The 26,476-nt window shown below is 31.9% G+C and overlaps 2 protein-coding genes across 2 annotated transcripts; one reads left to right on the top strand and one right to left on the bottom strand.

Moving 5' to 3' along the window:
- Positions 1-3,323: 3,323 nt before the first annotated feature.
- LOC148622138 (uncharacterized) lies at positions 3,324-9,212 on the bottom strand. Its single transcript, XM_088571739.1, has 3 exons — positions 8,649-9,212; positions 6,366-6,565; positions 3,324-3,874 (listed from the first exon to the last, which is right to left on the bottom strand). The coding sequence occupies exons 1-3, from the start codon at positions 8,944-8,946 to the stop codon at positions 3,488-3,490; spliced, it is 885 nt and encodes a 294-aa protein (XP_088427865.1). The 5' UTR covers positions 8,947-9,212; the 3' UTR covers positions 3,324-3,487.
- A 10,479-nt stretch (positions 9,213-19,691) lies between these two features.
- On the top strand, positions 19,692-26,351 carry LOC148622137 (uncharacterized). The gene is made up of 8 exons (XM_088571737.1): positions 19,692-19,850; positions 22,003-22,113; positions 22,996-23,130; positions 23,345-23,395; positions 23,878-23,988; positions 24,246-24,395; positions 25,087-25,167; positions 26,229-26,351. The coding sequence occupies exons 1-8, from the start codon at positions 19,757-19,759 to the stop codon at positions 26,258-26,260; spliced, it is 765 nt and encodes a 254-aa protein (XP_088427863.1). The 5' UTR covers positions 19,692-19,756; the 3' UTR covers positions 26,261-26,351.
- Positions 26,352-26,476: the final 125 nt, after the last annotated feature.

The raw sequence follows: 26,476 nt of genomic DNA, 5'->3' as shown, positions 1-26,476 counted from the left end.
ATAAACTATTTTTCTTTTATTTTTTGCATTTTTCGTGTTTACACGAATAACAGTTGTCATTTTAAATAGGTTCCATCACAGCAAGACAATCGAGTGTGTTAAATTCTTTCTTCCGAAATAGTGATTTTGTTTTTTCGTTTGTTTTTGTTTTTGTTTTTGTTTTGTTATTTTTGTTTTTTGTTTTTTTGTTTTTGTTTTTTTTGGGGGGGTGGGGGGTGGGGGAGGGGTTCTTTGTCATTTCCGAGAAATGCTTTGTAAGTTTGTCATGTGCACGGCCTATATGTAAAAATAAGTAGTTTTATGTCAAAACACATGTATTCGATCATCTGAACAAAATAATTAAGAAAATGTAAGAACAGTTAGAAGGTAGGCATATGAAGCCAACATATCCTTCCGACCAAAAAACTGAGATGTTCTGTAAACCTATTAATCAAAAACACAAAGTCAACGGAAGGAGAGGCATGTGAATTAAATTGTGTCTGAGGTCGCAACATGCTATAAATCTTAAAGAGCAGACCGGACTCGATCAAATTCCAGGAAGAGTGTGCACAAATTACCCAATTGTCTTTTAATAAATATCTAGAATCACCATGTTAGATTTTTTCATGTAATGTCACACAGAGAAGAAAACTATTAAGCTTGGTATGAATTTGTCATCTAGATAACGCAAAACATAACGCTTCTCTATAGCTTATTTATAAGAATCTAAGCAAAGTACACAAAGTCCGTGTAAACTTTGCAAGAGGGTTGAAAATTATACAATCTACATCTATGGATGGGTAATTGACGATATATAATGATATTTCGTTGCATTTAACCACTAGTTTTCGTCTTTCGTTGAATTCTACGAGTTTGTAAAAAATTCGAGCCGACTATATAGCGGCTTTAATCTAGATGCAACGGAGATAACCACCAACTCGGTGACTTGTTAAATACACGTAACAATAAACGATCTCTATCGAGAATAATGAAACTAAGAAATTTATTTTTCAGTTTTATTTTCAATAACCATGTTTTAAATTCCTTCCACAAAGAATTGTCTCGGTGAAATAAAAGAGTTCTTTTAATGCGACAAAAAATACAAAAGGTCACCAATTAATGGAGCAACTGAAAACCAAGAAATTCAAAGTACATGGCCTAAACGTGAAAAAAAGGATCTACAAACACAATGTAGCGCAGCAAACCGAATAAAATAGATATCATATAAAATGTGGATAAGGAAAACAAAATGTAACACAAAAGAATAAAGCACGTGCAATTTGAACTCCCACAAAAATAAATGGGAGTCACATAAGGTGCTCTGGAAGGGTAAGCATGTTCTAATGCACCAGGTACACCCGCCATACTGCAAATGAGTATAATCTTGTAATAGTCAAGCAACAATGCAGCTCCCCGTATCAACTATAAGTAAAAACTCCTGAACTTTTGATGTATTATTGCAACATATCATGTAAAAAAAACAAGAGGCTCCCAGGAGCCTGACTCGCTCACCTTGTTGAAATTTGCCTTTCAAGGGCAATAAATTAAACTAGAAGTTGTACTACAATTTTGATTCAAGAAGACTTTGATGGGACTTATCATAAGGATCATTTCAGCAATTGAAAGTTTTTACCTATCATAATTTTCAAGATATTGGCTGAAAACTTAAAAAAAAAAAACCTTATTTTTCCCCTTTCAAGCGCAATAACTCTTACAAAGCGTCGTCTGACAACTTTTATCCCTAAAGACTTTTGTAGTCCTAATAATAATGATCCTTTCAACTATTGAAAGAATTCGACTAAACCTAACAGTTTTCGAGATATATGTGAAAAACTACTGTCTGACCATATGTTCTATTTTTAGTAACGGCGACCATGTTTTTTGACAGATCAAAAATCTCCAGATCAGTTCTATGCAGGATACACCAAGAAACATTCGTAACAAGTTTGGTTTCAATTGGTCAAGTAGTGTCAAAGGAGATTTTTGAAAGAAATAACATTAAAAATATCAAAAAAACGTTGAAAAAGAGCAATAACTCCAACATGGCTTGACGGATCAAAATAAAAATTTGTCTGCAGATAGATCTTGTCATGCTGAACACTTATATTCCTGCCAGATTTTAGCTTAATCTAACCGTTTTGGAGATATAAGCGAATAACTATTGTCTGACCCCTATGTTCTATTTTTAGTAACGGTGGCCATGTTTTTCGATGGATCAAAAATCCCCAAATTAGTTCTATGCAGGATACTACTAGAAACATTCTTACCGAGTTTGGTTTTAATTGGTCAAGTAATGTCAGAGGAGAAGAGTTTTGAAAATTGTTAAAGACGGACGCCAAGTGATGGCAATAGCTCACATGGCCTTCGGCCAGGTGAGCTAAAAAACTGACATCCGTTTCAAGAATTTACTTTCAAACAAATTTTACAAGACAAATGTAAGGCGAATTAAACAATACCAAGGATACAGCAAAAACTTAGCTAAGTTGATACAACAAACTTGCATTAAACTAACGAAACAACCAACCGATTATTTATTTGTATGTTCCCCAAATGTAGAAGAGGAACGAAGACGAAATAGATCCACTGAAAAAAACAAAATCCCAGACTTGAAACTGGGTTTATAAATATGTCACCACGAGGGTTTTTCCTTTGCCACGTTAAATTCTTTTTAAAAAAGGATGACCTTTTTTTTCGATATAGCTGTCGTTAGAAAATATTTCATTTTTTGCTTAAATAATATTTTAAAAATATCATTGAGTTGTAGAAGAGTAATCAAGGGAACCAGGATTCTAGAAACTGACTTTTGGAGCTTTGGTGGTTCTATCCAACACGATATTATTTATTCTTCGTTCTGTTCACATGTTTCTATAAAATTCTGTTCTGGTAAAAGATATTCTTGTATTGTGACAAAATTCAATTTCCTTACATGCAAACATTAATGTAGCTTAATTACAAACTGAAAGAAGTACGTTTTATGTCCTTTATATGATTTTTTTGGTACACTACCGAACACAACAGAATCAACTTAGCAATAATTTATAGGAAAGCAGGTGCACTGTAGATACATTGGTTACTTGTGTGAGCAGTATTGGTATTGTAATAGTGCAATACCACTGCTATGAGTATAGTTATTTTTTATCAGTTTGAACTCCCTATTTGATACTTTTATTCTTCTCTTTTTTTCTTTTTTGTTTCATTTTTGTTGTTATTGTTTCACTTTCTTCTTACAGTCTTTGCCACTCGGCTCTCGGACTCTAATATGCTCTTCCAAAATTAAAGTATTGGATTAGTGTATTGTTTCAATTTTTGAATTTTAAATAAAATCTTTTAAATAAATCTGCACATTAAGGCTTTCAATTTTATTGACCACATTTACAATGTGAATAAGAACAAAATATATACTGGAATGAAGTGGAAATATTGAAACGTAAAGATACACATCTTAAACGAGGTTAGCACATGTCTGCTTATAAGGAATTTACAAAACGAAGACGAGCAAAACGGTCTTTCACATTCCGCCCGTGTCATCGTGCACGTTCACCTCATTTTCACTTGAGGGTTGTGACAGCTGTGCTTTGGAGATACTAAGCAATGTTTCTACCATATTTTCCTTGCAATAAACGTCAGGTTTTGTTAGGAATTCTTCATTCATTACTTCACTAATTACGGGCTCAATTTCGGATTTCACTTCCGTCTGCGTGTCTTTATTATCAATTTCAAATGCCATGCATGTTTTTTCTTCACTTTTGTTTTTCTTAACTGTCGACATATTGTTGTGTTTTTTCGATCCATCCGTGCTTCTTTCCACATTTAGTTTCAGTTCAGCCGCTTCTGCATTTGAAATGTTTTCCTGTTTCTTCCATTTTGTGCGTCTATTTTGAAACCATATCTTTACCTAAAACAAAACAAACATGCTGAAACATCGTTTTATTGATAATTAGAAAATGTGTTGTTTTGACTCGTGTTCGAGTGTCATAAGTAAAACTAACGAGAATTCAATGACGACTTAATATTAGTTACCGGTGTACTCGATGCGTTTAACACGCAGTTGTGTCATTCGTGTTACTTTTGTAGATATCTGATACCGTAAGATTTGTGGAGAAATAGTTAATAACAATTAAGTGACTACTTGTTAAAAATGACGCCTTTTTCAACATGCAGCTGTTTGATGCTTATATACAAGCTGTGAAATTATGTTGGTAGTTTTATGAACATTTGAATACAGAGTAAGATTCCATTATATCTGTTATTTAAATTAATAACATTTAGTTAAAATGATGCCATTCAATGTCATGTTTCTATATTTCATACTAATTTATAAATAGATACCAGTCATTTATCGAATGCACCCTGTCTAAATTAATTTAGTTATTTCACCCTCGGACTTCTGCCGCTAAAACGTCACACAATGCAATAGAACATCAAAAAAATAATAAATAAATAAATTTTTAATTTATGTTGAAAACAGAAATAGTTTATGGAGAAAATCTATATATAAATCTACATGTAATTAATAGAATATTCAACAGGTTATTTTGAATACTCGAAACATGACCGAGTGACGCTGTCGTCGTAGACACTTCGTTTCCTAACGTTAGCGTCTTGATAAAATGTTTTATAATTCATTCCACTATTGGAAGGTTGGTATTGTTTTGAGGGTGAGGCATTATCCGTTTTAAAAAAAACATTGCATTAACTGAATATTAGGTAATACTCCGCCACGTAAAGGGATAAAAAAGTGATGGCAACTCGAAAACTACACTTCGGGTTTTGCAAAAAATTATAATTGTAAAATTATAATTGTAACATTTTACACTAAAAAAAACACAAAATTTGAAAATAATCCTTAAAATCCGTTTTCAAGTTATTATCTGGAAACTATCGGGGACGAACAGGCAGACCGACGAACTCGAAACTTTTCGAATTATCACACAATACCTCGCCACTTCGTCTGGTGGGATATAAAAAATAAGGTCCAAACAGAGGTAAATGATAAGCATTTTATGAATTTCTGTGAATTGTACTGCAAGATTCCATATTACATTTTTGTTTCTTTGCGGCTAGGCGATAGCTTAAGTAAAGGTGTATGGATCTTTCTTTGACTTTGTACTACAAGGTTATATCGGAACAAACGAAAGGCCTGATGTATTTTGATGGTAATTGGTTCGACATCTGCGATCGTATTAGGCTGCGCCCTAAGGAGCATTTTTTTATGCTGAAAATGATTTGATCTGCGAATTGTTATATTCATCAAATTGGCTTATTGCTAGAAATTTGCCAGTTTCGAAATTTTCGCAAATGGTACTTTTATATATGTGTGCTTCTTGTGTGTAACTATTTTGTTGCCTTAGTTATGTTATAAGTTTTTTTGATTTTTTTGTCTTTTTATCTTTCAAACTTGTAATTATAAAACATTCCAGCAAATGAGCATAAGTTGTTTTTTTTACAAATTTGTTGAACGTGTATATTATTTAAGGAAGAGCGTCGGCATATTTTTTTCTATGACTCAGCTATAGTATCTTGTTATATAAGATGTTTTGAGAAACAAAGCTCAAAACAAAAATTTTCTCACGAGTGTTATCATTTTATTATCAAACAATACCGTAATTGGTATGAATTTTTAAATACTTAGACACGATATTATCCATAAAGTATAATGGCGCGACCCTCTTTTGGTACTACAGAGAACGTCACACGCAATTGTAAATGACGAATTAATTGGTTTGTACAACGACGCCACACTTCGCATTTTTGACACTTTACTTAAGAAAGTACCCTTTTCCGGAAATCTCCCACTAGAATGGAAATTAAAAACCTCTTACATGAAACAAAACCCAACACCTGTCATTCAGTAATCATTAACACTATAACAAATTCATTATCAAAATTCTAAACGTCTTAATTGATTCTTGTGAAAATTATTACGAGAAATAACTTAAGAGCATGCGGTCTATTGGATTCCATTAAGGGACGCGTTTTCACATTAAACAATTTAATAATGTGTTTTTTGTCAAGTGCCAAGTAAATGAAGCCATACAGTTTAATTCATAAAGTTTTATGAATCATAGTACGTGTACCGTTTAAAACTTTAAGTCCCCTGCTTAGAAATATTAAGCAATTTATTGTGTCAAACTGTGTTTCTGTGTTATACTGTTCACCGGTGTACTCTTCAGTTTTAAACTATGGTAAGGCTTAAAAAAAATCGGGTCCTCTTTTAACATAATGTCGTTTTGAATGAAATATTGTTAAATTGCCGAGATGATTTATAATGATAAAAAGAGATTGGAAACTAAAGAGTTTTGACTAGATAAGTTTATCAAACAGGTGTGATAAATTGGTTAGAGTAAAATTATATCAATAGGTGAAATCTTCATAACTGTTCAGACCTGTGTTTCAGTGACATTCAACATGGTGGCCATTTCGGCCCTCTCAGCTGAAGACAGGTATTTCTTTTGTTCAAACTGTTTTTCGAGCTCAAATATCTGTCGTCCAGTAAAGGTTGTTCGTGCTTTCTTCTTCTTTACATTCGGATCACTATTATTGTCTTCTGATGGTCTTTTCCTGCTTTCATCTATATCTGTTTCTTCTGTAAAAAGGTGGCATTTTTTTAAATAGCTTATTAAGAAATTGTCCGTAATAACATGATTTAGATTTTTGAATTGACTGTATTACTTAAGACGAATTCATTACACCCCTCCAAAACATCTAGTCCTGTAATTTGTTTTGTGTGTATCTTGCGACTATTTAAAATTCTATTTCATCCTTTTTGCTATAATTTTAAAAAGTGGAATTTTGTGCTACTTTTGGCAAAATAAGTGCGAATCTTGCTTGACGCTGATTTTGTTGCAATTTCTAATTTAATTGTTCATTTTGAATCTCTATTCTATTTAAAGGTGCAATTTTCTTTACTCCTTTACAGCTTGATATTATTTTTTTTTAATGTATAGTCAAGTTTAGTAACAGTTCAGATAATTACTGTTTTGACATTTTCTTTGTTATATTATTCAATAAAAGAATCGTTTCTGCGTACATGTGAAAGGCACGTGTTTACTAGATGTCTATTACATGTAATGAAAACATTAAAATCAGTGAAAGTTTGCATTTTTTCAAGAATATTTTAATACTCTATATAACCTAATCCCAGCCGAACAAAAAAAATATAGATATTTTTATGAAATTAATGGATTAAACAAGAGATCGATGATGCAATAAAAATGTTTACAGGATTTACAAAAATAAGTAAAATACAAAAACATTGACGAGTCAATGCTATAAAAATTATACCTGAACTACTATATAAAAGAATTAACAATATATATATATATATATATATATATATATATATATATATATATATATATATATATATATATATATATATATATATATATATATATATATATATATATATATATATATATATATATAATATTAATTCTTTTATATAGTTGTTCAGGTAGAATTTTTATAGCATTGACTCGTCAATGTTTTTGTTTTTTACTTATTTTTGGTTATGAACAAGTTGATAAGTTTCTAGTGTATCGCCTTTCTTGAATTTTAGTTTCAAAGTCTAAAATAAAAACGTCTTTTAATCAACAGATAAACTTTTTTTATTTAACAGTTCACATTTCCAATGATTTTGTAATTTCTTATAGTTGTACGCTATTTCCAAAGTTCAAAAGTTTTCTAACTCTTTAATAGAATATATGACCTACTAATTGTAAAGCAGTATTTTGCAAAAAAAAAGATCATGGGTACAAAGTAAAGATTCAATGATTTTTATTTAAAAATGTTAATTTTATTCATCATTGTTTATCTGTTGTCATGGAAATCAAATGTGTCGGTTTTAGGAAATTGATCATTATGCAGTGTATTTTAACAGTTTATTTTTTTTCTCTCTTGATTGTTAATTTACAAACCATAAGCTTTTATTTTTTGTATATAATTTATTAGTACTATTAATGTATTTAGTCAAATTCCCATGTATACAATACAGCATTACAGAAGTTATCGGTTTTATAACATTGTCCCGTACGCCTTAAGAATATCCAGAAATTTTAATTTAGTCCTCTGAGCGGGTTATGAATTCCGAAGCAATGGAATGACACGGTATATATATATATATTACAAAGGTAAAGTGCAAATATTTTTTTCCTTATTAACATGTCTCCAAACAAGAGAATTGACACGGGCAAAACTACTAAACTATTAATTAAAGTTGTCCAGTATGACATTTATGTTCATTTAATAGCAAATGACCACACAAAGTTATCTGTCAATAAAAATAGACTGAACTTTGCAAGAAATTTGTGATGTTTTACCGCATTATCTGCCATTTTAGAAATTGAAAAAGCTGATTTTTTTTCAGAATAATTATTCAGAATTTTTCATGGTCATAAAATGTTGAAAGTAGAAATGAAGAGAAACCGATACTTTATTCTTTTTTATTAAAAAAAAACAATGAATAAATTATCATTTCCATTTTTTTTTCAAACTTGATATATGTATTAGTGTTTTCATATATATGCAAAAGTTTCTGCTTAATTTCAACTTTTCGTAGCCTTAATTTAATTTGGAGAATACTGATTTTAGACACAGGGAAAATATTTAAAATAAATTATTATTTAAGTCAATGTATAAATATATAGATAAGAGAAATGTGACAATACCTTTTATGTCCAGCTTACTCTGACATGTGTTTGTTCTCAGATAACAACCCTCACATTTACAGGAATAATTTCGTATTAAATCTTTGGTACTGTCCTTAGAAATGTCCTGCCTAGAATCTTTATCACTTTGCTCATTAAGTCCCAGAATATCTGAAATGAAATGTCTACTGTGTTTCCTAAGAGGTTCGTATATATGGGGATGCCACGTTCTTGGAGCAGTGAACAGCATGCCACCCTGTTGTAACAAAGCTGTAGAAGAAACAAAGGCGTGAATACGATGGTTCATACCACATTCCATCTTTACACTCTCAAACTTGTCTTCAATCAATAGAATCTTTCTCCTTTGTTTAAGTAACAGAATTAAATTTTCCTCTCTTAAGAAGATAATTAGTCAAAGTTAAAACAGTAGAGGTTATTAAAACAAATGAGTGTAAGTGTTGTAAGACCTGATATAAATCTATTATACAGTTAATGAGGCTTTAAGTTGAATCCTCCGATCTTGTGGGAGGTGCCTATCGCGCATAATTATGGTCAACTAATCACCGATATTTGCTGGGCATTATTAGCAAATTCATCGCTACATTATACTGTCACTTGTAAAATTAATGATCAGAAACCTATACTGATAAAACAATATTAGTAAAGCAGAGGTGTCAAAAGTAAGCCTATATTATCCCGTGATATTGACCGATCGTTTACCATTAAATCTTGTCCCGGTTATCAGTAACCATACGGCTCCTGATAGTAAAACGGATCGACTTACAAATTACCCTCAATTTACTTTTTTAAAGTTTATTTTATTTTCACTTCACGCGTGTTAGTTCAAAGTTCTTGGTAGAACAAGATATTTGATGAATGAATTTTCAGTTCAATTTAATCCATCGGCAAATAAAACGGACATATAAATCTAAGATTATCATTGATAATTTTGATAAATTCCTGCGATGTATGACTATCTTTGCTTTTAAATACTTTAACACGAAAAATGACTAATTGATATGATTTTATATTCATAAATTTGGCAAAACCTTTATTAGATAAAAAGTCTAATATTTATAACTTTATTTACTTTATCTTTACATTTTGCTTTTATAATATTTTAGATGGATAAATAAGATGGTGAAAATAGAAATGCAAAATCTAACTTCATTTTGCAACAAACGCACGAGGGAAAGTTCGTCTGTTTTCATTTCTATTGTGATAATGCATAATATATGAAGTAACTTTCAAGTGCACATTGAATCAAAACGGCAGTCAAAATAGCGTAAATCATCTTCTGTCAAGGTTCGGGAAATATTTCAAACGGAAACATTTGAAAATCGAAAAATAACCTCCAGATTGCAAGGAAGAAAAAGAAACATTGATGATGATATTATAGGCAAAACGACAAATATGCACTGTTGTGGATCAAAAGTAATGGGACGGATTGGTTGTAGCCATCAATAGTTTGTAATATTTACTTTCTATATCACTTAGACACTGAATAGTTTTACACAAGAGAATCGTATAAAATGTGACATTAATGTCCCTTAAAGGGTTCTATAATTCCAAATGACGGTGATCTGACTATTAAATGCCTCTTGTTTCTCGTTGATTTCAGAATCTTCCTGACAGTTGATGTCCACGTTATTACAAACATTACGATTTAAATACAAACAGATATTAGGTGTGAAACCACGACATGTGGTTTTGATTCGAGCCTTTAATTAATAGAACAATTCCTTTGCTTGGAATGTCTAATGATTTCACGTAACTGTGGCAGGCCAGCAGCTTTAATTAAGATGACACGTTGATCGCTTTGGGACGTGGATTGCTATCTTAAAGATGTTCTAGACGTAACTAATGGGGCAATTTGTCGATATTCAATGGCAATAATTGAAATATTGAAATACAGTAGAGATTTCACAAGACAAAACGCGGTAATCGCATCATTATTTATATTGCCTTGTAATTATGTCTTCTAATAACATTCACTTTAGAGATTTTTTCTCCCTTAAATGGTTTGATAAACGCTACCAATAAAATATTTTATGTTCTACAAAGAGAAGTTTCTACAGTAGAAATTAAACTAATCAGTCAAAACACCCTACACAACCATCAATATAAAATACCTAAAATAAAATACTAATATAAAACAATTATTTGAAGAAAGTCGAACATGGAGACTAAAACGATCAAATCAGGGTTATATTTACGTTTAAAAAACAAAAGTAGTTACAGAATCTAGTAAAGCAGGACACATTCTAAACATTTCACTTTTCATATCTACCTATAAATACTCAAATTTGTGATAGTTTTCACAAGGTAAACAACAGACAAAACTCATGCGCAAAGCATGACACAAAATTTCCGTGACAAAGCAGAAGTGGTATTGCATTTGAAGTTATTCTGCACACCGAAGCAGTATGCATGTGAAATCCTGGTCACAAACCATAGACTAAGATATTTTTTATTAAAAGGCCAACTATGGCTAAACAGCCATATATGATATGATATATCATGCTTGAATGATAGAGAAACAAATTGGATTATAAAATCATATCGTCTGAATAACTACATGTATATATTTAAATCGTATCGCTATACAATAACTGATATTTGGATGACAGACTCAGTGTAAAACACCGACATACCACTGGCTGTAAGAAATGACCACGGGTGGAACACATGTATCAATACTTCCGCTGTCACGGTAATAATTTCAAAGACACTGCTCTCACTTTCACCTTATGGTTATTTCGCAAAACTCTGTTTTATTGTCAACAGTTGTTCATTTTTTACATTTAGTAGATGGTGCCATTTGAAAAACAATAATTTCAATATGAAAAAAAATAAAAGTTAAATTTTATTATAATCATATCTTTTTTTCCGGACAGTATAAGGGGTAATAACAATACTACTGAAAATATCAAATCTAGGCATTAGTCAAAAGGAAAGTCCGTATACATGTGAAACAAAATAAATGGCAATATCAGGGTAAAATTCGTTAAGTAGAAAAACTACCACAATGGCTTGGTGCAGGCACTTCCAATATGAAAAGTGGATTAAAGCAGGTTTTATATGAAGATATGAACAATAAATAAGTGAAGACAATAAGAACTAAATAGAATAAAACGCGCCAAGTTCAAGCTGAAAATTGCAATATACAAGTAAAAACTACAGAATATTAATAGGGTACGTCAATTTCATGAGAATGGGTCGTCTACCATTCAAATGCATTGAGCTTCGTCATTAACATAGCATTCAGTTCAACATAAAAAGCAAAATATCTTTCTGTGTAAAAATACTGTTAAAAATGACAAATATCTAGTTATACAGGATAAAAATGTTAGGAAAGGTATTGAAATAGAAGATGCTTCGATTTCCTGGAAGTAAACAAAAAATGCAGATCGGTCTTCGGATTTCAATACGTTCTACATCGAAAATTCCGGAAGGGAAACTGAAACTAGAACGAGACTTACAAACCCTATTTGCAGACATTATGAAAATCCATCATCCATATAATCCGTTTGTAAATAAAAATGAAACTTTTTTATCCTGCGTATGAGACGTATTTTCTTCTAACCTTAGTCATGAAACATATGTTATTGCTTTCCCCATTTCGTAAAGTGTCCAGTACTGCTCTCTTTGCTGTCTTTATTTCGACAGAAAATCTAGTTACTATTTTAGTTATGACATTGAGAAAAGATCCATTACGGATGTCAGCATAGCAATATACCTTTCTGTTTAACATTTAGTAAAGGCAAATATGTAGACTAAGTTATCATGGTTTACCAAAATATAATTTTACTTCTTTTGAATACTTAACTATTTGCAAAATGCAACATTTACAAAAAGTGAAAATGAGCAAATTTCGACAGTAGAAACTAATTTTACGTACACTTCGTTGGCAACAGTGTTACTCGTTAACCTGCAATGTCTGTTCGTCCGAGGCAACATAGAAGTATGATATATAACTTTCATGGTCTATGTAAAATCGTTTTTATTTAGCCCGATAAAGAGTATTGTTGAGATGTCCCTTATAATATACCAATACTGTATCAAGTGTTTTACAAAGGAAAAGTAGGATTATTAATGAAACTCATTAAATACTTACATGTAGTAAACTATTTTCAAAACTTGTTTCAGTTCAACCCCTTTAAATCTTGCAGTCATCAGACATCGCCACATTCAGTGTTTTCTCTTACAACCTCTTCAATTACTTATGTTCTTTTGTATTTTATCTTTATGGGACCAAAATAAATATATATATTCACATCCGCCTGAATAAAACAACATGTACCGTTTTGGGGGCACCAAGGGAACCAAGATTCTAGCGGAAATCAAAAGAATATAATCCAGGGACAAAGATCAGACATGGAAAACAGACACACATGACAAAGATATTAAAATAACCAACATAATACATACAAAGTAACAAAAGAAAATGAGCAACTCGGACTCCACTAAAAACTGGGAACATGGACCAGGTGCACCGGTAGGGTAATATATGAATATGCCATATATTTGCGTTCTTGCATGATTGAGTTATTGTAATGAAACACTCCAGTTTGTAACATTAGTAAATTGTAATTTCTCCAAGAAATATACTGATAATCATTTCAATGAATTTCACAAAAAGCCTTTAGTAGACCTCAATGTGCACTGTTCAAGAGATAAACAAAGAAAACTCATTTGGAACATTAAACGGTTTGTCTATATGTTACATGTCTCCATTTAAATTGATGAAAAGCACATAACTTGTTAAATTTATTGCAAATCTTAAGCTCTAGCAACATTTTATTAAAAGTCAAAAACAAATAGCTCTCACGATCGACGTAATTCTGATTTGATAGTTTAAGAAAGCTGTTTATTTCAAGCGAATTTCTTCCTCTTTATATTGACTCAAGTGTTGATTTAACCATGAACAAATCATTTAGTATTCCCCTCAATGTTTTTGGTCCGATTATTAACTACGATGGTATCGATGCTCCAATTAATTGCTACGGCAATCAGGCAGGGTGATTAACAGTTCTATATTGACACACCATACCGCTCGCATTGGCTTAAATTATATGTCTGCCAAACCTCTCCCATCTCAATGTTTGGCATCATGTCATTATATAATGATCAGTACTCATTACCGTCTGTTGTGGTGGGAATGACAGAGATTAACTCCAGTATTGTCTTATCTATTTGTGTACCTAGAAACACTTATACTCGATATCAGTGCCGTATCAACATCATTATTGTTCAATTAACTTCTCACCTGTATAGTTTATTTATTATGATAGCTTGGTGCTCCTGGGGCCTAGCGACTACAAGAACAACCGTTGTCACTTCCTATTATCAGTAACCATCGAAAAGGAACCCGGATGGTCCAGTCCAACCAAAATATGTCTGTAAATTACCTCAAAGAATACCTAAACTATAATTGTTCGGAAACGTTATTTTTGTTAGAAGCTGTATAGGATTCAAACCACTCGGTCATTTTGTAAACCATTTAACAGGTGTTTTATAATGTTCCCACTGACACAACTGTGTACAGAAACAAGACAAAAAAAGCAATAGTTCATCTTATATATTTTAACGACCAAAGTTATAGCCTAGAAACTTTTTTTCCTTTGTTTCCCCTTTCAGTCGTTGTCAAGCAATACAAATCAAGATATGTGCATTGATTCTTATTTAAATAAACATTAAATTTATTTTTCTTCCGGTCTGTATCAGAAATGAAGAGAACTATCACGACTCCGAACCACTAAAACGAAGAAACAGGACGCAATATCTTGTGTTTACCACGACATTCGCTTACATTTCTATAAAACTTTAAATAAATTTCAGTTTTATATCCGAAAGGACATTAGTAACTCGTCTAGTTTATTTAGAAACAGTTAAATACCATATGAATAATGCCCTGACAATATTGATATATTTTGAAATGACTAGAAAATCAATTCGTTTTCATTACCGTATTTAAAACCACTGAGAATTTGCCATAATTGCTCGTAGATGTCTTTTTTATTTAGCCTCATTATCGTTATTGCGTTAATGACAACGTTTCACAAGTCTCGTCCATCTGTACGTCATTTAGCGAGTTAATCTGGAAACTGATGTCATGATCAGTGAACGATAATTACGCTGTATGCGCATTACAATAGACACCACTGGGAGTTGTGATAGCATTTCTACAGTTTATCTTTAATTACCAACGTTTACTTGGTCTTCAATTGCCCTCTGGGAATAAAAATGCAGAAAATCCCCTAGCTATCTAGTAATAGCTGCAGTTTTGTTAATGAGACGGAAACACACCTAATTATTGGTTAGGAATCGTTGATAGGTTCTACATGCTAATCAGTAAGCAGTTCCCCAGAGTTAACCTTTTTTATACAGGAATTAGATAGGAACGTTTCAAATAAGTATTATCATGTGCTTTAATTGTTTGTCTTGTATTCGGAGATATTGCAATTTACAAAGAAACATCTGCGGCGCGGCTTCTGTTCTCTTTTAAATGTTTTGGGGTGGTATTGAGATCAATGGTAAAATGTCTGAACACAGTTACTGCACTTTAATAATACAGTACAGACACAGGATGTACTTTTCAAAGACTACTTTTATTTCGCTCGATTTTGTATATATAATCAATTTTAACAATGCTAAAAAACTGCCTGAAACTGGATAATATACGTATTAACCAATCTGTTCTGAATTGAAGGTGTAAGACCATTTATCAACGAGATCAACGAGATTAATACATCAGCAATTATAAAGTAACATTAACATTGATCATTCATGCAAATTAAAATATTGAGTTTCCGAGCCCTAATGCTCCAAATTCCGCTTTAAACCTGCATTTTTTATTTAGAAATATCGGCAAAAATACTGATGTATAAAAACAGAATGGTTATTGGGAAAGACAAGACAAAAATTGAAAATGGCTTTCAGGAAAAAATGTCTCTATTTTCCAAACTTTTGGGTTGATTTCACAACTTAAGACCCGCGTTCGTTAATTTTGAAAATAAAGACTTAGAAAAATATCCATTCATGAGGTAAAAATCTGGCAATAAAATTTAAAAAAATGATTTCTTTACCAGAAAGCTTTTCACGCGCTCATGAATTTAGAATGATTTATTGTTATGCAATTACATGTGCAAAGATGTGGGTCGTCCTTCCCACTGTATTCATTATTAACTTTATGTAGAATTGGATCAAGTCTCTATTTTTACTATGCAGTATTATAACAATACACTTCAAGGTGTATGCAGAACACTGCAAATATATTTTTTTTCAACGTTGTAGTACATTCGGTTATTATAAATAATTATTATTAATTATTTACTTATATAATAAAAATATTTTTTACCTATAGAAGAAAAAGATTAGAGCAAGTGCAAACATACAATTCTTTTTATAGATATTCATTATTTTTTCGGAAGAAAGCTTTTTAGAGGATTTATACTGGATTATTATTACCCAAGTTATATCCTACTTCAGAGTTCTAATCACGATGCCTCACATCAAGCCAAACGTTTCACATTTACAGTTCGCGTTCTCACAACTAGTCTTTGTTTAATCTAAGCATTCATGCAATATATTTCATTACAACATGCAGGAGATAAATTGTCTTATAAGGTTCATTAAACAAGAAATGAACCAATAAAGAGGAAGAAGGCTTAGTTATCTGTTCCCTAAGTCACGACACCTGTCTGGCAGTCTATTGTATTAGCTTTTAACGACTTCATAATTATACAGTTTTTGTATGTAATTAGGCAGAATATAAGGTAGTTATGTGGATGATGAATTCCACATTTTAGTTTAATGCTAATTTTTGTAAGATATGAAAAGACTTGACGACATTTATTTTTTATTTCCTGGATGCATTATTTTAGTTAACTTGAATGTGTTTCTCCGTTTTCTTGGCCAGTTTCTTTTTATCAGGGTCTCTCTGCATTAATTCTCATCTGATGTAAATATATTTTTTAACAAATTCAATTCCATTCTACTTTAAAATTCGATAACAAATCCAACATAGCCAAAGCACTTCCGAAAAAAAAAATCAATTTTGATTCCTTACAGTTACTGGTATCGAATGCATCCATATTCTATACATCAAATTGTACCTATGTGAAAAGATAAGCAAAAACAGTTTGGCCTTTTTTTTATGTTTCATGATTAATTTTTTTTAAATTCTGATAGACGACTTTCATATCCACAAATTTACGTTGAATCTGTTCGAACCTGGTTTACGGTGTTATAATATAGAATAAGAAAGGATTTTGAAATGAATATAACAGGACTACTAGATAGAAATACATCTCCAAACAAAACGAGTACTATCTTTAAAAATAGATTGTCGACGCAATAAAATTTGTTCTATTTAATTATAATTTTCTACATTTTATTCAGGAAATAAAACATGGCATGCAATTTCAATTTTCGATGCAGTTTTGTTCGAACGCAACTAAGTTATCAGTATTTGACCAATCGGGAAACAGAATCGTGATCAGGTGACTTGCGTTTCCATGGAAGAGCGTCTTTAAGGTCTAAGGGTAAAAAGCGAAATTATATTACAGGAAAACTATGACCCGTTGAATAAACAGTTTTCATGGTGCAGATGGATACACCATATCGATCTACGAGTTCATGATGACGACCATAAAACTTCTGTAGTGATGACTTCAATCTTGTAGCAACATAACCCTGTTTCAGAAGACTATTTTTTAGAGTTCTAGCGCGATACAAAAAGCCTGAGTAGTTTCGGCAAGCTCTGGCATAACGTATGAGCTGTGATATGAACACTCCATACGCAGGTGCTGAAGGGATGTTGCCACAGATGAAAGGGAAGTTGACAATTCTGAATGAAAAGTCATCACGTTTGTCGTAAAGTTTGGTCAAGATATGAGACTGACCTGACAGTGTCTATAGTATCTTTTATCTCAAGTTCTTTTGGGTAGATGCGATGTATCAAATCCCCAAAATTAGGATTGTTTAAAGATAATACGTCATGTATATAACGGAAACTGATATCAAAGGATCTAGAATTATTCATAGCATACCCTTCAACCTATGCATTATTTATGCAAAAGTATACTTTTTCAGGTTCCCAAAGTTCAAAACAAACCCAAAACATTTTCGAATCAGACGCTATAAAAGGGTGCACAAAAGCAATAGAAATGTTTGCCAGAATCAAAATGAGTATCCCAAAAAGGAAGTTTACTACAATGAATGCGAAATTTGTTAAAATAAAAATTCTGCAGATCAGATGCAAAATGGCACATCCTAAATGGAAAGCCAAACTTTATTCAGATAAAACAGCAGGTTCACAATGGCTTTTCTTTAAAAGTTGCGTATAAAGGAAGCCCAGAAATCATTCAAATCAAAAATTAAAATCATTCCCTGAAACTTTCCCAAACTTGAAAAAAAACTAAGTCCAAGAAAATCCTTACCTATTTGTGACGCCATCTATTTTAATGATTTTGATTGGATTTACCATGGAAATTATATTTTCTAGTCCTCAGTCTCATCATAAAATAGGGTGAAAACCGTTGAATATTTTTCTTAGAAAGTCGCTTCAACTTCAGTGGGTACTCAGAATAGTATCAAACTTTCCTAAAAACTTAATTGTCGCTATAATTTTACATAAGCTCGTTAAAGCACATGAGCAGAATTATATAAAATAATAAACATTACTGACATACATGTATTTTGTCGATTATTCTGTTGCAACTTCAAAAGTTGTACGCCGTGAAAACAGAGCGTTTTTTATATATTGGTAAACCTGGTTGTGACGTTAGTGTTAGCATTCTTTTTCTTTGTTGATTTCCTTAATATTTGGTTTCCATCGAGGTCTTATTACTGTTTGTTCAAACTTGCAAAAATGACACCCACCAAAGAAAGGAAGCATATTTGGCACTCAAAGTTCATTAAGTATGTAAACAGAAATATACGTCAAAATTTACAAGGAATCACGTTTTTACTACGCAAGGTCTCTGACCTTTTGGTAAGTTGGCCTCGGTGTGAACAGTAAACATTTTAATCTATCTTAGAGTTGTGAACTCGAGAACTATTGCATTAGGGTTACGTTATCAGTACTTGCATATTGAAACACCCATTTAAAATGAAATTGGAACATTTAAATACAAGCCGAAAATCTGTATAAGTTTATCCAAGTTTTATATTTGTTTAGTGGAAGCAAGTTTTGGTATACAATGTAGGAATTTTTTTTTTTTGCATATAACAAAAATGTGGTTCCTTTCTAATATACGATGTAAATCTTATATAAGATACCGTTATATATTCCTAGCTAGGCACCCTAACATTAATTGAATCATTGGTGAAGTTCTCGACGTACCATTAATCAAATCAGATCAAAACTCAAAACAATATGTGTACAATGGCATATCTTTATAATTTTTACATTCTCCGAAATTTAGTACAAATGCATTAGATATGGTTTTGGAGAGTATTGTATAAATAATTTCACTAACCAGGGGTCTGAGTCGATAGAAAAGGCCTCTTCCCGATTTTAGATTTAAAAAATAGATAACGGTTGGACATTTGCATTACATGATAATGATTACCGATAAGTTTTTTGATCCTACAAGTTGTCTAGTAGTAGTTGCAAACATCAGATATCTCTACCATTTGATAAATATAACCAACTAAAAGTAACTTCCTAGAACTATCAGAACCAAAGTTTCTATTGGTTTTTGAGTAGTTGTGGATACAAAATGAGCTAATGGAAAAAATCATTCTTTTGAATGAAATACAATCTTGTAGCAGATACATAGTAGTATTAATTAACATCATTCCCTAAAAGTATCGTACAGTGCTATCAAATGGTTTACTAAGGAGTAGAGGGTACACAAAGTAAATGAAAGACGTAAAGACACACTGAACACCATACAACCCGCTTCAGATCGGGTACATTATAATTCAATCGTTTTTGAAAGTAAATGCATTTGAACATGATTGCGAGTATTTTCAATGATCATATAATAGGTGACCATGTATTGAAACTTTTGACATGTCACTACCACACGTGAATTAAACATGTGGTCGTATCTTATCTCAGCTCTCTGATGAAGAATAATCTTCAGTCTTTCCTGTAAGCCCATTCTGGACAGTACACAATGTGGACCTCATTTATAGTGTTGTCTGTTGTTATTACACAAATTCACGGACAGGGATTTCAATTATTCTTTGGTACTACCCCCGGCCGTACTGGTACGTTTGATTTTGATACACATTCACCCGCGGGTAAAAGTTTAGAAATTGTTGATTTAATTAAATGTTTATCCTGAATAGCGTAAGTTTGTTGCAAGTAGTATGTAGATATTTCATTTTTACTCGGAAATTCGTTCCAACAGACCCTCTTACACAACAACTAATATAGCAAACGAACTGCTAACGAACTGACGAAAAAAAAATCACTTGTCGAATACCTGTCAAATGAAGAATTAATTTTGAACGAGCATATAACAAATAAACAACAAACAATGCGCATCCAGAACGGGTTTTTAACGACGAAAAAACATAAAAGAGAATTGCATATTGTATTTTCGTATTGCAAACGATCTCGGCGCATTAAAACAAGTAGTTAACGTATGGAACAAATACAATGAATGCATAGCGAATTGCACTGTATTTTGGAAATGCAATGCAAATAAAACACACATAACATTTATTCAGTTATTTTGAAAAAAATAAAGCAATTTAATAGAAGGGAAATGTTAAGACGTTATTTTTTTTTCTTTTGTTAATATTGCCGGATCGTCAGTGCATGTCGCGAAAAAAATCTTTTAAAATGACCGATTACAAGTATCTTTTTGTAATTATACGGGATAATTGTCATATATGTTTGCTGTCGTTCAATTTAATTATTTTACTGTTATAAGACTCGGGGCTTCATTGCAGATACGTTTCCTCAAAATTGACAGCTTTAGTGGTTGCGGTATAATATTTCTCTTATATACGTATTAAAGCTCAATATCGGGAGTTTTCATTGATACTTTGGCTTCACTCTCATAAAAGAATATTTTGATGGTTAGATCACTCTACAACGATAAGAAATTCACGTACTTCAGTGTGTAAAAATTCAGTATCAAGACTAAAATTAACTCATGGCGCAGGTCATGGTGTGTCAACTTGATTTGCCTGGGCATTGAATATAAAATATATAATTGCTTTCGCTGTTCTCTGAATGTTTTTGATAATTCGTTGACATTCATTGAGAATTTTTATGCTTACATTGAACGAATTGCAACGTTCTCAAACAAAGCTATAAGCAAAACAGATTCTAGACGAAGTCCGAACGCACTTGTGCGTTCTCTTGCTTTTGATTATCAAAATTGTTCCCAGTTGTTTGGTCACTTCGTTATAGTGTATATTCCCATTGAACCTACTGTGAAAGTGTCATTGTTTGTGGGGTACGAATTTCCGTGGTTTTCGTGGTTAGATTTCCATTGATGTTTATATTAAAAACCTCAAAACTACGAATTCGAGAATCCACGAATTAAAGTACTTTCACAGTATATGCCGATATGTATTAAAATTGATCTTGGTAATAAAAAAAAATGTCTTAAATGGACTAACTATTCTCTCTGACCAACCCATAGCCATTTATATTGAAGAAAATTTAAGGTTAACAAATAAAAATAAATATTGAAGATAATAAAATTATATATTAAGAGAAAATTTTAAATGAAAGAAATAGGTCATCATTTACTAATAAAAATCGAATCATTACAAACATTTTATGTTTGAAAAAATGGTACATAGGGAGATCTTTGTTCGATTAGCAATGTCAAGTCTGCCTTTCCATAATAATACAAGAAATAAATTGAATAATAATTTGAGAGAAAGTACGAGATTGAAAAGGGTATATTAATGTGATATCGATTCTATACTCTTTGCTTCATTGATGATATTTAATATCATTTAGCTACATTTTAATTTTTTTATGCTCCCTCGTTCGTTGCTATATCAGTGCAAAATTTTCATGCGTAAAAAAAGACATATCTGACCAATTCTCACAGCTCAAACCATACACTTCCAATTCTTGTTTTCCAATCCATCTAAATTTTAATCCTTAATTAAGTGTGCCATTTGTCAAACAAACCTTTTATCTGCTTAAATTTTGCAGCTGTTATAAACTGGACTGGAAGTCATTAAAAAGAAAAAATAGTTCAAATACATGCCTTATTATGTATATTTTTCTTGTTAAAATATATCTTTATTCCAATATTTTAGAATACAACAATCTACTGCTAAATTAATTATCTCCATCGAATAAACTCATAAAATTATATACGTCGTTATAGTAAAAAAAAGAAACAATATCTTCTTGATATCATTCTCTATATTGTCATGTTTACAGAATGTAAAGACAAACTACCCAACTGCTTTGCCTTTGGCAAGGAATCTTGTAAGGCTCCATATGAAAAATGGGCAAACGACTACTGTCCAAACTATTGTGGATTCTGTGTAGGTAAGATACCTAGTCGTTGATCTTAAGTACTACTCACTTTTTAAGGACGTAGATTTTTTTGTTAAATGGAAATAAATGGAAAGTAACCAACTGTCATGCTCTAAACGAAATCACGACATATTGTAAAAAATATTGTATGAAAGATGAGCATAGATTTAGGGGTTTCAATGTAAGATCAAGTTTAAAAGTCACGATAGTCCTCTTCCGCGAGAACCAGATCTGCATGTTGCAAACTCTGGCATAACGTATGAGCTGTGATATGAACACTCCATACGCATGTGCTGAAGGGATATTGCCACAGATGGAAGGAAAATTGACAATTCTGAATGAAAAGTCATCACGTTTGTCGTAAAGTTTGGTCAATAGTTTTCCTTTACCATCGATTTCTAAGTTTAGGTCAAGATTTAAGGGTGACCTCACAGTGTCTGAAGTATCCCTTATCTCAAGTTCTTTGGAGTAGATGCGATGTATCATATCCCCGAAATTAGGATTGTTTAAAGATAATACGTCATCTGCATAGCGGAAACTGAGATTAAAGGATCTAGCTAAACGATATTCTTTCTTTCGGATCAGATCAGCTGTAAAGTCAGCCTCATAAGAGTGAAGGAATTGGTCAGCAAATAGAGGAGCACAATTTGTTCCCATTGGAATGCCGACCGTTTGTTGAAAAATGCGTTCACCACACTGGACAAATATGTTGTCGATTAAAAATTCCAGCATTTTGTAAACACCTTGTTCTGTATATTTGGAAGATGATTCGGAATTATTTTTTTACAAAGTACGAGGAATTTCTACCAAGAACTAAAAAAAACCTAAATTCACAATCCCGACTTACTATCGGGATTGTTTATTCTTATTCGTATAAAAGTACATTTTGTGAAGGACCGACGACCCCAGCTCCACCATGTGAGAACACAATGAAGAACTGTGAGGCTTACCAGAAAACTGTCTGCACGGATACAGATTACAAACAGTGGGCATACGACAACTGTCGATACTATTGTCGACTTTGTACTCGTAAGTACATGAATATAAATCATTTCCAGCACTTGAATTGAATTTATATTGTAAGTTATATTCAAAATGTTATTTTTTGTAAATTGAATTTAACACAATGAGAGTATCAGTTCAATCTTTTCTGAATCGACCTGTGTTTTTGTTCCATGACTAAATATAAATATGGGAAATCTGAAGTAAGTTACGCAAGTTTTTAATATTGATTTCATTTCAGCTCAACAGTTATTAGAGAAAGACCGACAAATAACAACAATATCACCAGAAAGTCAGTACCGTCGTACATTAAAACCTGTCCAAACTGAACCCTTTTTTGGATTGTAGACAGGTTTAGACAGGTGTTCGGTATACTCAGGTTCAGAATACATTAAAACATGCGGGAAATTAAACAGCGTCTGGTGTAGACAGGTTTTCGGTTATATCAGGGTTTGGTTTAGACGGGTTTTTGGTAATATCAGGGTTTGGTTTAGACAGGTTTTACTGTAAAAAAAATTCTTTGTTACTATTTTTACTACATTTGTTCTCCTTTATTTAATTGCCTTTTATAGGAATCGAAAAACCACCTAAATCTTGAAAATATGTTGGACAGTTCAACAAATATTTACATGCTAAAATGCCCAATATATATATAATATATTTGCTAATGAAATCAGCCTGCTTCATCCCTTTACCCTTCAAAGTTTTTATTTGAGATAATGGTACAGTTTTACAATAACTGTTTAATTTACATAAGTTATTTGGTTAAATCAGACTGTGTGGACAAATTGAATGACTGCAAACTGTATGGAGAGGAATCTTGTAAAGGAAACTACAAGGCATGGGCCAAGGAAAACTGCTTACGAACTTGTGGATTCTGTAAAGGTATAAGGTGTCTTTTGGGTACCGAATATAAATGTACAAATAAATTTAAATTTTACGCATTGAACTATATTTGCATTTTTATTTGTGATCATTTTATATTTATTTGATATAACAGTTATTGTAGCTTGCAACTAAATTCTTTTATGTACTCTGATATACATTGGGCATGGTAAACAGGACGATAAATAAAAGTGTCTAAAAGTACAAAATCTATTACAAAAACATTTTAATTTAAATCAAATAAAACATTTTTATAGGACTGGCAACACCGGCTCCACCTTGCAGAGATAAAATTCCCAACTGTGATAGGTATCAAGCCAATACTTGTACTGACAGTAAATACAGAGGATGGGCTGAAGAGAACTGTAACAAATATTGTAAATTCTGCTCTGATGGCAGTAGTAGTGGTAAGATATGACATTTATTGCATCAAGATCGTTCACATAATGCTTTGCTTTGCTTAATGAACAACTACACAACCCGTCCTGCTTATTACATGCAATCTTTACATGGATAAAGTGGGCGCTTCATTATGCTTTTACCCATGCGTATTGTAGGTTGTACCAGTTTATAAATGGTTTATAATTTTACAAACTAAAAATTATCGCAGTAGCATGATTGAAGATATTTACGGTAAGTAAACAGTACATTTTTAATGTTGTAGCTATTAGTTAAATGACAACACGATTTTAGATAATTGATCACTTTGGTAGAGGTGCTTATGCTTACCCCATTCAACAAAGGTTACCAAATGTCGTTAAGTTTGAGAGGTAAGTATTGAACCTAAGGTATCCTGCAACAATCCCTCTGCACTCAGCGCTTTGCCGTTGTCCATTATTTTCATCTACAGCAAATTACTTCGCTTGATAAATTCATTCTAAGAAACTGTTAGCAAATACTAAAAGATCATGTAGCAGTTTTTCATAACTTAAATTTGTTTTAAATTGAGAATACTTTTGAAGTTATTTCACAATAATTTAATTTACAAATTAAAAGAAAGAAAACAAATAATTCAATTGAGGCATTTGCCCTTAGATTAGCCTTAACGTCGCAAAAAAGTACTGTGTCAAAGCCTGATCATGTCCAAAACTACTTCAGGCAATTCAGGCAACCCACCTACTTTATCACCTGGCCCGGCAACATTAGCCCCACCGCAGTCAGGTAATCCCAACCCGGCAGGTAAGTAAATCCCATAGTAGACGTAATAAATACATAACAACATTCTTTTGTGATATATTTTGAACATCGAACTAAATGTTGGTCTCAAACATTCGGTGAAATTCACTATTTTCAGAATAATCAATTAAAAAAGTATTCGTTCTTTTAAACTCATACCAGCGAATAGAAATGTGCCTATTTATAAAGTATAAAGACAAAAGGTAATGTCATCAGGGGCCAAATCAAACTTGATACGGTAATCTCATTAGTCGCCAAAGTTGTTACTTAGATCGTTATATTTACCTTAACCTAACAAATGATTATACTACAAGTTGTTCATTTAAAATACGCCAATTATATTAACTAACATACAATGGAGCCTTAACACCCACTTTAATCTATACGAACAGTGTAATACTCAAAAAGGTCGAAAATCAGAGGCACTTTGGATCTCTAAGGACGGAAGCTGGAACACGAATACCAGAATACTTATCAATAAAGTTTCATCGAGTTTGGCTTTGTTTAGGAAATTGAAATTCAAACTCGAAAGGAAACATCTTGAAACTTTTGTTTTTCGTTGAAAGGCCATCGATAGAAAAGTCTGATATTATTATAATATAGGAGTTACAATTTATTTCAAATTCGGTCAAGGGAATTGCCAACGAATCTCTTCATCGCTTTCGAGTAGAAATATGTCCCTGCGTGGTATATATTTTTTTTTTATAAATTGATCATAGTAGAAAACTAAAAAGTATAATCAACCAGTCTTTAACTTTGCATATTCTAAAAAGTAGGTACGTAACGGTATTTAGTTTCAAACTATTTTTTTAAGTAATTGTTCAGTCCGGAAAGATGCATATTACTCAAAAATGGCATACTTTATTCATTGACTATCTTTGTTCTATAAATTAAAAAAAAAAAACAACATTATTCTTGATAATTTCATATCAATTATACATTTTAATACCACTACAACTTAAGGTATGGACGATTTTTTGTCACAATAAAATCAGATTGGAATTCATAAATAAATAACATTAACTTTTTGTCGGTTATTGATCTTAGTTTCTTTTTTTTCTCAGGTACTTTAGCACCACCACTGCCGGGTAAATAAATTATGTTACCTAATTTGGTGAAATGGTCATGTGTCTTCTTGGATGTGATGTTTGTTTATATTTATGAAATAAAGGAACAAATAACACTTACAGTTTCTTCAACGTTTTTATGACTTGAAAAGCTTACCGAAAAACATACATTGTTTTAACCTTTGTTTGTGCTGTTCGTAAAATGGGTTTTAATCTTATTACCCTTGTTTTACATATATTAAAGT

Source organism: Perna viridis, chromosome 3 (genome assembly GCF_037379345.1).
Source record: "Perna viridis isolate PV_CMFRI_1.1 ecotype Kerala chromosome 3, ASM3737934v1, whole genome shotgun sequence".
Classification (NCBI taxonomy): Eukaryota; Metazoa; Mollusca; class Bivalvia; order Mytilida; family Mytilidae; genus Perna; species Perna viridis.
This window is presented reverse-complemented; position numbering and strand designations above follow the sequence as displayed.